Source organism: Callorhinus ursinus, unplaced genomic scaffold (genome assembly GCF_003265705.2).
Source record: "Callorhinus ursinus isolate GAN/ISIS: 27379988/994484 unplaced genomic scaffold, GSC_fseal_2.0 scaffold8, whole genome shotgun sequence".
NCBI classification, from domain to species: domain Eukaryota; kingdom Metazoa; phylum Chordata; class Mammalia; order Carnivora; family Otariidae; genus Callorhinus; species Callorhinus ursinus.
In genome coordinates, this window is record NW_027397070.1 from 40,249,477 (window position 1) to 40,262,082 (window position 12,606).

At 35.8% G+C, this 12,606-nt stretch overlaps 1 protein-coding gene across 9 annotated transcripts in view; it reads left to right on the forward strand.

The window, feature by feature from the left end:
* Positions 1 to 12,606, forward strand: part of PALS1 (protein associated with LIN7 1, MAGUK p55 family member) — a 76,993-nt gene that overhangs the window by 54,935 nt on the left and 9,452 nt on the right. For all 9 annotated transcript variants that reach the window (XM_025869856.2, XM_025869860.2, XM_025869861.2 and 6 more), the window contains 5 exons: positions 6,102 to 6,285; positions 8,033 to 8,104; positions 8,675 to 8,746; positions 11,215 to 11,382; positions 12,070 to 12,272. In XM_025869856.2, coding sequence (XP_025725641.1) covers positions 6,102 to 6,285; positions 8,033 to 8,104; positions 8,675 to 8,746; positions 11,215 to 11,382; positions 12,070 to 12,272 — 699 coding nt within the window. The remainder of the gene's footprint in view (positions 1 to 6,101; positions 6,286 to 8,032; positions 8,105 to 8,674; positions 8,747 to 11,214; positions 11,383 to 12,069; positions 12,273 to 12,606) is intronic.

A 12,606-nucleotide genomic window follows, 5' to 3' on the forward strand; every position in this document is an offset into this window, starting at 1 on the left:
TGAATGTGCATAGCAGCATTATTTTATTAACCGGAAAGTAGAAACAGCCCAGATGTCTGCTAGATGATGAATGGAAAGTGAAATGTGGTATATCCATAGAAAGGATTATTATTTGGCAATCAAAAGGAATGAAGTATTGATACATGCTATAACATGGATGAACCTTGAAAAAATTAGGCTAAGTGAAAGAAGCCAGTCACAAATGGCCATGTATTGGTTCATTTATATGAAATGTCCAGAGTTGGTAAATCCATAGAGATAGAAAGTAGTATAGTAGTTCCTTAGGTGTAGGGAAGGGGAGTTAGGAGAGTATGGGAGTGATTCCTAATGAGTATGGGGTTTCCTTTTGGGGTGATAAAAATGTAAAATTGTTTATGGTTGCACAACTCTGAATTTACTAAAAACTCATTGTATACAGTAGTGGCTTCTATAATATATGAATTATTTCTCAGTAAAGTGTTAAAAAATTATAGACTTCAAAATGAGTTACATGGAAGGCTGATGTATTACATCTGTTGTTAACTTTTACAAAAAACGTAACACTTTGAAAGAGGACACAGTTTCATTTTTTTCCTCAATATTTCATCACAGTTATGCTTTATATTTTGGCTGTCATTCCACGTTTTCCTTTTATTCCTTATGGAACATATTGAAGTTGATGTTGCATCTGCAACCTTCCTTCTGTTTAAAGTTCTTTATAAGAAGAAAAATGAGGAAATAGTTTGTCTCTGAATTCCAGCAGCCTCAATCTCTCTCTATGCCTTTTCCCATGTCTCTCCTGTGAACAAGAGTTTGGATATTAAATATAGTATCATCTGGTTTGTATTTAAAAAAACACTTCTGGCTGCTGTGTAGAAATTGAATTAGTAGAGACAATAATGGAAGCAAGGAGATTTAGGAAACTGAAGTCATCATAAAGTATGATGATGGCTTAAACTAGGATGATAGTGGCAGTGGAGAAAATGGATCAGGCTGTGTTCTAGAAGTAGAGATGGCAGGACCTTGTAATGAACATGGAGGGTGAAGGAAAGAGGAAGAATGCCTGAGCAACTTAACTGGGCGGATCGTGGTGCTGGTTATTACTAAAGAGAGGTCTGAAGGAAAAACAGATTTCGGGAGAAAAATGAAGAGGCCCATTTTCCAGGTTTGAAGGGCATTCAGGTAGACATACTGAGTATATAGAACTCAGTATATCAGGGGTGCATGGGTGGCTCAGTCATTTGGGCATCCGACTCTTGGTTTCGGCTCGGGTCATGTTCTCAGGGTCATGAGATTCAGCCCCGTGTAGGGCTTTGCGCTTGTGGGGAGTCTGCTTGAGAGTCTTTCTTCCCCTCTCCCTCTGCCTCCCCCATGCACTCACACACTCTCTCTAAAATAAACCTTTAAAAAATATATATATATCAGTCTGGAATTCTAAGGAGAGATCTGGGCTATAGTTGTACTTACTGCGGGGAGAGCAGGTCAGAGGAGTAGTCTGTTTATATGTACTTGATGTGTTTGCAAAATTTAAAAATAATTGTTTAAGGATGTTCACATTCACAATTTATAAAGATAACTGGGTTGGAAGGAAAAGTTGAGAACCACTGCTGTCAAATGTATTTACTTTTCTGTTAGAGGTATAAAATGTATTATCCAATTTTCATCTTAATTTTTTTTCTCATTTGGAAGATGATCTGGAATTTTATGAATGCAGTAAGGTTTTATGAATACATATTAGAGATACCAAAAATATAGAAAATTTCAGTGTAGTAGAAGGCCATCCCTTTTCAAGTTAGGGCAGTTGCTGTATTGTTTGCTATTACCTTAAGGTTCATATTTCTGTCTGCTTTCTACTAAGTATCTTTTGGATGTCCCACATACCCCAAACTTCTCATGTAAAAAAATGGAAGCAAACAATAAAGATAATCCTTTTTTTTTAAGATTTTATTTATCTATTTGAGAGAGAGAGCACACGCACATGAGCTGGAGGGGGGGCGGGCAGAAGCAAACTCCCTGCCGCTGAGCAGGGAGCCCAACGCAGGAACTCGATCCCAGGACCCTGGAATCATGACCTGAGCTGAAGGCAGACACTTAACAGACTGAACCACCGAGACGCCCAAAGATAATCCTTCTTGAGTGGGCATTGGGAGGAGCAATCTCAGTTTGGAGGAGGATTTTGAAAACTTTTGCTTGACACTGGAAAGGCTTTTCTTGATGCCATCCTTAAATTTATAGTGTGAGTGAGGGGTAAAGTTTAGGCCAAGCTAAAGGAAGATACACTTTCAAATTCTTTTCTCTTCCACCAATAATTTAAAATTCAAAATAAATCTATAGTAAATACAGAAATAAAAATTAAAAAGGAAAATTATTTTGGAGTATTGAATCCCTTAGAAAAGATGTAAATAAATTGATAATTCATTATCTCTTGACTATATTCCCATCGTTAGGACTTCAAGTGTGAATGGCTTACGAGCTTATGGGTACTAAAAAAAAGGCAAAGAGAAGAATGTTAGGCTGGAAGATAATTGTACTTAATCCTATAATCCTATAATTTGAAATTCAGAAGATTTTGTTTCATTTGGAAAGCAAACACTGTTTTGATCAGTACTGATATTACAACATTGTTAAACCCGAGTCTTCTATAAGGGTCAGCATCTCTCCATTTTGAAAAAGGGCTCTGTTGGGGGCTTCTAGGTGGCTCCAACTCTTTATTTCAGCTCAGGTCATGATCTCAGGGTTGTGAGATAGAGCCCCACATGGGGCTCCACACTGGGTGTGGAGCCTGTTTAAGATTCTGTCTCTCCCTCTCTTAAAAAAGTTGGGGGGGGGGCTCTGTTTTCTTTTGTATGGTAAACTAAATTAGCCACTAACAGAGTTGGAGAAGAAAGATGGATGAAGATAACTTCTAGCACTAATAAGAATTGATCAGTTAGATTATATGGATAGAAGTCACATAGAGCATGTCAAGGCATTGCTCAGACTTTAACTCAACCAAATGGTTCATCTCTGATGTGAAATAAATTTTGCTCTTAATTTTAGGGGGTACATTTTAAACAGCACTAGATAAACTTATTATATAAGCAAAGCATTTCTCCTCTGTACTCTTCTTCAGCCTACACAGAGAGAGGCTCCATTCCAAACCAGCTAAATCTGTCGACCTTTGGCAAAAGTCATAGACCTAGATATAGCCTCCACAGTGGTCTAATTAGTTTCCCTCAGGGTAGTAGTTCCCTAAAATTTTTAAAGTACATTTTATTTATTTATTTATTTTTAAAGATTATTTGACAGAGAATGCATAAGCACAACAGGGGGAGCGGCAGGCAGAGGGAGAAGCAGGCTCCCCACAGAGCAGAGAACCCAATGCGGAACTCCATCCTAGGACCCTGGGATCATGACCCAAGCCAAAGGCAGACGTTTAACGACTGAGCCACCCAGGCACCCCTTAGGGTACATTTTAAATGACATTTATATAACAGTTATCCAAGGAAGCTAGTTAAAATGCAGAATCCTGAAGTCTGAGATATGGCAAAAGAATTTAGTATTTTGATAAACATTCCAGGCAGGTGATCTGAGAACACTTTGAAAATGTGCTGGGTATGGCTTTCAGAAAGTTACTTGATAAAATCATCAATCAGGTGACCAAGTTAGTCTGATTTCACAGATCTCTAAAAGCCTGATAACAAAAATGATCTCTTCACCACCTTAAATAATCCCTGTAATTCCATATTTAGATTTCCAAGACTTTTTTGCTAAAAAGCAACAATTCAAGCAGATTTTGGAAGCGTTGATTGACAGAGATGATAAGCAGTTTTTTGTTAATCCTACATATTAGGTACTTATAGATTATCCTACATCTTATGCCAAGATTACAAAATTGTATGTATATCTCTTTAACCAGTCTCTCAGCTGTGTTTTGACTCTCTGCTACCTTTGTATAACTTTTTAAAATTCACTTTTGGTTTTACCTGGCAGAGTTCTCAAGATTTTAATCAAAACTCTGTTTTCAAATCAAGAAAAAGGCTCGTTAGGGCACTCTATAGTTGGAATGCAGCAGAACACGGTCTAAATGAATGAGTTCTCTTAACCATATTTAACCCAGGAGTGAATACTGTGTGATCCTATTTGTATGAAGTAAAATACTAGGGAAGGTAATCTATGCTTCCAGGAATCAGGATGATGTTTACCCTTGGAGGACGTAGGGTGGTTAGTGACTGAAAGGGGCATGAGGGGCAGTGCTTCTGGGGTGCTGGTGATAGTCTGGTTATTGATTTGGGTCATACAAATCAATATACAGGTATGTTATACAGGTATGTTTCATTTGTGAAAATTCATTGAGCCATACATTTATGATTTTGTGTATTATTGAACTTACGGAGTACATCCATGAAAAGCTACCCCTCAAAACAGACTAGCATGTAAATTCTACATTTTTAACTGGATCATTTTGATTGCTTTACCTCAGTGTTGTTATTTGTATATATTGGGAATTAGATTTCCTCATTTCCTCTTTACGGTAGTAATATATTTTTCTGAAATTGTAAAAGTATTTAATGACACCCTCAAGCATAATTTCTGAAAGAGGCTGCTGCTTTCATGAGAATTCTTAGTTATGCCTTATTATGGAGAGATACATATGTGTATTTATCACTTAGAAAGTATTTTATCAAATTTCATGTCTGTCATTGAGAATAGTCGATTTTGTGTTTTAGGACCTGAAAAAAGATCCTGTCTTCTCATAAAACAGTTTTTGAGGTAGACCAGTATTATCTTTATGATAGGTGGCCTCAGTTTTGGCAAGGGTAAAAGGCTTCTTAGTTAAGGAAAGACAAGTAACAATTGGATAGAAAAGGACTCTGAATTAGAAAATTCTTAGGATGTCAATCAGTTGCTTGGCTCATTGAGCTGCAGTTTAATCTATATGGAGCAGAAATACTCATTGTGTTCAGGTGTTGGATTTCATTAGACAAAAATGGACTACTTAGAAATTTTGGAAATGGCCACATGCCACTTAACCAGATGGGATGAAAATTACAGATGGAGAAGTTCAAAAGAATATTAATATTAATTCCTTTATAACTTCTTAGAATTAAGCTGACTTTGTTATATCTTATGGAGGTATACTGGAGGAAAGAATATAGGCAGTAACTTAGCTTTCAAGAAGATTCATGTGAATTCTTAACCTACCTTTAATGCTGTAAGTCTAACACATTTTTTGATATGCAAAAATACATTGTTAGCAAAAATTATAACTTGTACCACTAGTTAAATTTCAAAGCCTACAAATAGAACACAACAGGAATTTATTATCAGTTTGATTTAGGGGCGCCTGGGTGGCTCAGTTGTTAGGCGTCTACCTTCAGCTCGGGTCATGATCCTAGGGTCCTGGGATCGAGCCCCACATCGGGCTCCTGCTTGGTGGGAAGCCTGCTTCTCCCTCTCCCACTCCCCCTGCTTGTGTTCCCTCTCTCGCTGGTCTCTCTCTGTCAAATAAATAAAATCTTTAAAAAAATTAATTTGATTTAGATAATTTTAGCAGTTTGGGGGTGTGATTGTTTAATGAACCTAAACACATCCCTTTGAAAGAAACACTGAGAGAAGTCAAAGACACAGTTAACATTGACCGTGTATTCAGGAAGGGATGACAGCACCTGGGAAACAGACACTCTTCTATGAAAGGGACAGATGCGGTGAGGTTTAGTCTGCCTTTCCGGGTGGTTGTGGTTTAGAAATGAGATACCTTATTGCAGAGTCATTGTTTTCAACGGTCAGGAATGGAGGGTGAAGGGGTCTCAGTTACATTCCCTCCTGCTTCTCTCAAGCCTTTGAGGCCCCTGAGCACGTCAGGCTTGTTAGTGGCTAACAGTGCAATGCTCTGCGTACTCTTGTATGGTTTTGTTTGTTTGTTTTTTACTCTTGTACATGTTTGCAGTCAACAGAGATGAACTTAATTGAAGAAAACAGAAGCCTGAGAAAATACTGCTGTTACTTAACTAAACCTCCCTGCTTTCAACTCATAATTGCTTTACACTAATGAAAAATTGTAACGTTTTAATGTCTACGCTGAATATTTTGTTATTTTATCATTACTGTTATTTTGATTTTTTACCCTTTTTATCTTTTAGATCCATGTGAAAGCTCATTTTGATTATGACCCCTCAGATGACCCTTATGTTCCATGTCGAGAATTAGGTCTGTCTTTTCAAAAAGGGGATATACTTCATGTCATCAGTCAAGAAGATCCAAATTGGTGGCAAGCCTACAGGGAAGGGGATGAAGATAATCAGCCTCTAGCTGGGCTCGTTCCAGGTAAAAGACAATACAGTAGAACATATTTAAAAGAACATTTAAAATACAAGCCTTCACAGAGAAAAACTCACTTTTTCATGTCTTTTAAAAAAGGATGTAATTACTTTTTCATGCAGTTGGGTCTTTATGTGTATTAATAAGGTCACAGAAAGCTACACATCCTCTGTTTTAAAATCCAAAAGCTAAAAACAAATTTTGGCTATACTCAGTCATATTTCAGAGAATGAGGAATGGGCTTCTTATATTAACTTTAGAGGATGATGCTATACCCTTGATTCTTCACAGTAACAGACATGGGACATTCCTCTAAAATCCCTGGAGTATTGAGTAGCCATCATGTTCTACTTAGTGCTTGCACCAGATATCAATTTGATATCTTCTCATCATGCCAGCCTTAGCCCATAAATATTTAGAACTAGAGTATATTGACTGATTACATTGAGTTTCTGAAAGATGCATTAAGGGGATTTGGGTGATATCATTTGTAAGTCTTTTTATAGGACAAATAAATGGATCCACCTTAATTTGAGTTTGATGATGGTTTTAAGTGTTAGAAGATTTAAGAGGTCATATTGTCTACCTCCCATTTATGTCTACTGCCATTACAACAGTCTACATACGTATGTACTATAAAAATGTGCCATAGAAGTACATGACTTAATGTTTTTAAACATTTTAAAGTGTAACTGATCAAAATTATTGTTCCCTATTTTTTCTGAATCTGTCAAAATCAGATATTTAAAAAAATTTTTTACTTATTTTTAAATTTTAATGCTCTTAAAATTTCCGCTCTCATCATAGTTATTGTTTTTACTAGGAATGGAATCTGTATAGCTCCTAAAGATAACCTGTTTATCTTTAATACTTCTTATGTATACCAAACTCAGTATTAATGTTTTTGCTTGTGTTCTTATGAAATGCACTAAATTCTACAGATTATCCCAACATAGATGGAATTTGCTTATTGATTTCAAGAAATCCTTGGCTTGATACAAAAAGAACTGGATATAAAAATTTTTAAAGTAGAACTCTAATCCAAATTTTCTAAGTAAAACCACTTTTATCCTCCAGAAAAAATACATTTGATTTTAAGGTAGATATCTGAAAAGAAGATGAAAATCAAAAACCTTGAGAGCCTCCTATATTAAGATCTTAATTCTGACAGGAAAAACATTGTATGTTTTTCATTTATTTATATCACTGGTAGCTTAAAGGTAGAAATAAAAAAAATCGTTAAAACATACACGTACATATGAAGAAAAAGGGATTGAAAATATTAAATGCAAGGGAATATGTTGAGTGGTATCTTAAAATCAAAAAGTGATGAATGTTCACATATTTTGTAAAGTTAACTCCTGGAATTAATTTGTTTGATTTGAGATAATTCTAAATGATCCAGAACCAGGATCCAGCATAGTACTTTCCACTTAGTAAGTGCACAGTGAAAGCTTTGTAAAAATTGAACTATTAAATTTTCTAACACTGATTTATTACTTATCTTTTCTGATAGATGATATGTCTATATTCTAGTAATACATGTCCTAGGATTGGTTGATAGTGAGGTTGAAACTTAATACTTTAAACATTTGGAGGCTTATAATCATAGCTGACATACTCTCATATGGTGGCAGAAAGATTTAAAAGGAAATATAAATGAAAAGTTACTTCTGGTATTTTCCACTTGATTAAAGAACAAACTTACATTCTTTTGTCTTAAGTTTTACTCTCTTTTCTTCCTGCTATTAAGGGAAAAGCTTTCAGCAGCAAAGGGAAGCCATGAAGCAAACCATAGAAGAAGACAAGGAGCCAGAAAAATCAGGTTAGACCCTTAATATTTGACATTAACGAAAGGTTTCTTGGGTCTTCATCTGGAACTATGTTTAAATTTACGTATCAGGAGGCGCCTGAGTGTATCAGTCGGTTAGGCAGCCAACTCTTGATTTCAACTCAGGTCATGATCTCAGGGTCCTGGGATTGAGCCCCGCATTGGGCTCCTCACTCACTGGGGAGTCTGCTTGAGGATTCCCTCTCTCCTTCTGCCCCTCCCCCTGCTCATGCTAGTTCACTCCTTCTCTCTCTCTCTCAAATCTTTTTTAAAAATTTACGTATCAGTTAGAACTGTCAAAAAAGATGTATTCATGGTAAGAGTGATATGAGAGGCAATACTAATTATCTTAGAACTCTAAAGAAAGGACAAGATATAAGAATTAAAGATCATCTATAATGTGAGACTAATGGAAAATTATAACTATTTCACTGAAAAATAGTTCTATACAACAATAAGTGTTTATAAATTTAAATGGAAAACTGAGTTTTCAATTTGAAATATGTAGCTTTGTTCAAGGAAACAAGTATCACGTTTACAGTTATGCCTTTAATTGTTCAACAGGAAAACTATGGTGTGCAAAGAAGAATAAAAAGAAGAGGAAAAAGGTTTTATATAATGCCAATAAAAATGATGGTGAGTTCAGGCACCGGGCTGGCTCAGTCAGTTGGGCATCCGCTTGATTTCCACTCACGTCATGATCTCAGGGTTGTGAGATCAAGCCCCGAGTTGGGCTCCTCACTGGGCGTGGAGCCTGCTTAAGATTCTCTCTCTCCCTCTCCCTCCGCCCCTCTCCCCCCCACTCCTGCTCTCCCCCCCCCCAAAAAATGATGGTGAGTTCTACTCTTAGATGCAGCTGGATTTATATCTGAAAAAGGTCCATATCTAACACTTGAAAGAAATTAAACTGCTGTTTTCAGGGAGTTACATTTCTAGTCCTGTTTTGCTTCTTAATGTAACATATGCTTAAGAAAGTCATTTCACAGGAAGTATTTTCTTTTGGAATCCTATGAGTAGTGCAGCATTTTGAACTTAGAGAAAAACTGGCATAAAAATTAAAGTACAGTGTGGCATTATATAGTGTTGTATTGATAGTTTTCTCTGTTTTTCCTACTTAAATTCTTTGTGAAATTAATACATACCTCTAACAAAATCTAACAATATGGTTGTATTTTAAGTAAAAATGAGTATTTTGTCCACAATAACTCATGTCACTGAGGCAACCCATTCCACAGAACCTGCTACCTGCTGGCTGAGTCAGGCACGTACAGTTTTTTGTTTTATTACTAAAATTAAAAAAAAATTTTAAGTGTAGCATCTCTTCTTATCAAAAACTCTAATAACACGGGGTTTGTATTCCTAAGTGGCAGCAGTCTGCTGGACCTGAGTGATGACTGTTGTCTTTTAGTGAGAGAGACACACTTAGTTCAACTATCTTAGTTCAACAGTTTCCACCACATCCAGTTATTATAAACTCAACCTGATTTTACTGCTTTTCTCAGTACCTTCTTGGTTGGTCCTTATGTGCATTAGAATTTGCTATCCCTGCTTTGGTTCTTGTCAGAAAGAAGCCAAATAAATAAAGCAAAGGCACTCCTAACAATTTATAAGGCTTATTCTCTCAATACCTTCAGATATTTTTTTTAGGCAGCATAAATTAAACATGAAAATAAAATGTTACAGATTATTAAAAAATTCCATTTAAAACTAAATCTGAGATTCAATCTACTTTTTTTCCAAAATAAACATCCTTAATACTAATTGAAACATTGTATAGCTAAGATTTATTGAATTTTTAATCCTTTCCTCTGTATTTGGGTAAGTGATTAATATGTTCCTTCATTCTTTGAAACACACTAAATTGGTTCTGCTCTAATAGCTATTATGCTACAGAAAACCTGCAAATCCGAAGCTTACAGATGTATAACTAAGTCTTTATAAATAAAAGTGCTGGCATAATCTGTACATGTTACAAGAAAGAACTCTGATTTTTCAGAGGGCACAGCATTTTGGGAAGGGCAGGAATTACATTGCTGTTCATAATGGTGTCATCATAATGAATATTTTTATTAATAACAACTATCATTTATAATAACCATTCTCTTCCAGGGGCAGTAACTTTATGCTTTAGATACCTCATTTTAGGTCTCACAATAAATTCCTTGAGATTATAGATTAATAAATTGAAGTTCAGATATTAAAGATCTGCTTAAGTTCTTAAAGCTAATAGAGAGCTAGAATTTAGACAAATACAGTTTGAGTTCCTACTGTGCACTCTGTGCTAAGCACGGGCAAGACTGAGATGATTGCCTGCCCCCAACGGAACTTACAGCTGAGTGTGATTATACATCTGTGCTCCTTCCTGGTCAGGGGAAGTAATAGGAGTGGGAAGATGGCAGGCTGCTCGTTGTCTGGCTTTGTCTCTTACCACTTGACAGCTCTGATTTCATCTGGATTATGGGCTTTAGGAATGTTATCCCACCTGTCACAATTTATACCTCTTGTTGAATCGTGACCTCAGGTTAGTATTCCAAGTTTGGATAGCACAAACTGATTTCAAGTTCTGTAATCACAGAAGAGTGTTCCTACTTTCTCTGATAACACTAGTTTGTAGCTACTATTTTAAATATTTGTCTATGCCAGGAATTGTGCTTAGCATATATATTGTGTCTGATCCTTAAACCAACCCCCTAAGTATAGTATTAGTATCCCCGTTTTACAAAAATGACAGACCATATTCTCATTAGTTCATCCCCTGGTGCCCCACCCTCTGTCAAAGTATGGGCTGCCAACTAGCTATTTTACAGCACAAGCAGTACAAGTAGTTTTATTGTATTAAAACATTCAAACTACAAAAAATGAGAAGCAATAAACGCTTCTAGAAGGATTAATACATCGTCTGATTTATTTTCATAGTATTGGGAAGTATATATTGATATTGGAAAATATTCATATAATCCTACCCAGTTATTACTTACCTTGATTCAAAAAGTTAAGCGTTTTTAATAATAAATTGTGCTTCTTTCCAATTGTTTTGGAAGATCTATATCTTTATAACATGGCAATCATTCTGTCTGAAGGGCTTAACTTTTTCTTTTTCAAAGATTATGACAATGAAGAAATCTTAACTTATGAGGAAATGTCACTTTATCATCAGCCAGCAAATAGGAAAAGACCTATCATTTTGATTGGTCCACAGAACTGTGGCCAGAATGAATTGCGTCAGAGACTCATGAACAAAGAAAAAGACCGCTTTGCATCTGCAGTTCCTCGTAAGTTGGGATGCATTCTCATTTTCCTGTGCTTTTCAGTTGACCACCTTAGAACCTAACTGGAGGGAAATTTTTCATCCAATTCATCAAAACAGTTTTGCCCAGGAAAGAGGAACTTTGTTTTAATAAAATCTTTTGAAAATTTTAACTCAAGATAGTGATTATTGAGAAACTTCAGTTTTTCCTATGGTACTAATTATTTTCTAAATGAATTTCAATTTGGGCTTCTTACAATTCCCTGTTCAATATGGAATCAGCTCCTGGTTTTTTAAACTGATGCAGAAGACAAAAATTTAGACCTAATCTCTGAACATAGAAGTTCTGTTTAGATTATATAATACCTGGGGGGTGGGGAGGATTAAAAAAAAAAAATCTTTGTGGAAATAAACTTTAGGAAAAGATGAGTGGCAGTGTTTTAAATGTCAGAAGTAATTTAAAGTGTAAGCATAACATGTGTTAAAGCAATTAAATATAACTATTATTAAGATATTAAAACATTTTTGTTCATTTCTCAGTCTAGAAATAAAATGAATCAGTGTTAAACACATGGGCTCTTAAGATTTCCTCAATTCATCTTTTTACATTTCATCTGTATTACAAAATTGAAATTTTCCCTGACTAGCAGAATTATCCCCCAACCTTACTCTGATCCATGCCCATTATTTTTACCTGATTTTGTTTGCCTAGATACAACTCGGAGTAGGCGAGACCACGAAGTAGCAGGTAGAGATTACCACTTCGTATCACGGCAAGCATTTGAGGCAGACATAGCAGCTGGAAAGTTCATCGAACATGGTGAATTTGAGAAAAATTTGTATGGAACCAGCATAGATTCAGTACGGCAAGTGATCAACTCTGGCAAAATATGTCTTTTAAGTCTTCGTACACAGGTAAATAAAGTTCTCATACATTTTTTCCCCCACTGATCCTCTATGTTTTTTAATGGACAAAAGAGCTTAGTCTCTACTGTTTCAGTTATAAACATTTGATTTAAGAAAAGTATAAATTACTAAATGCCTTCAGAATTCCTTATATTACTTGGGCTAACATATTTATCAAAGCACATTGTCTTAATAATGTTTTTAGATAGAAAAGGGCATGTTCCTGTAATCCCTGTTTTGGTAGAGTGCTTCAGTTTAGGAACACATGGTCATGCAGTGGCAAAGGCAGGATCAAAACCAGTCTCCTAATTCAAACAGTCTGCTTTCTTTCGGGTGTACTTTT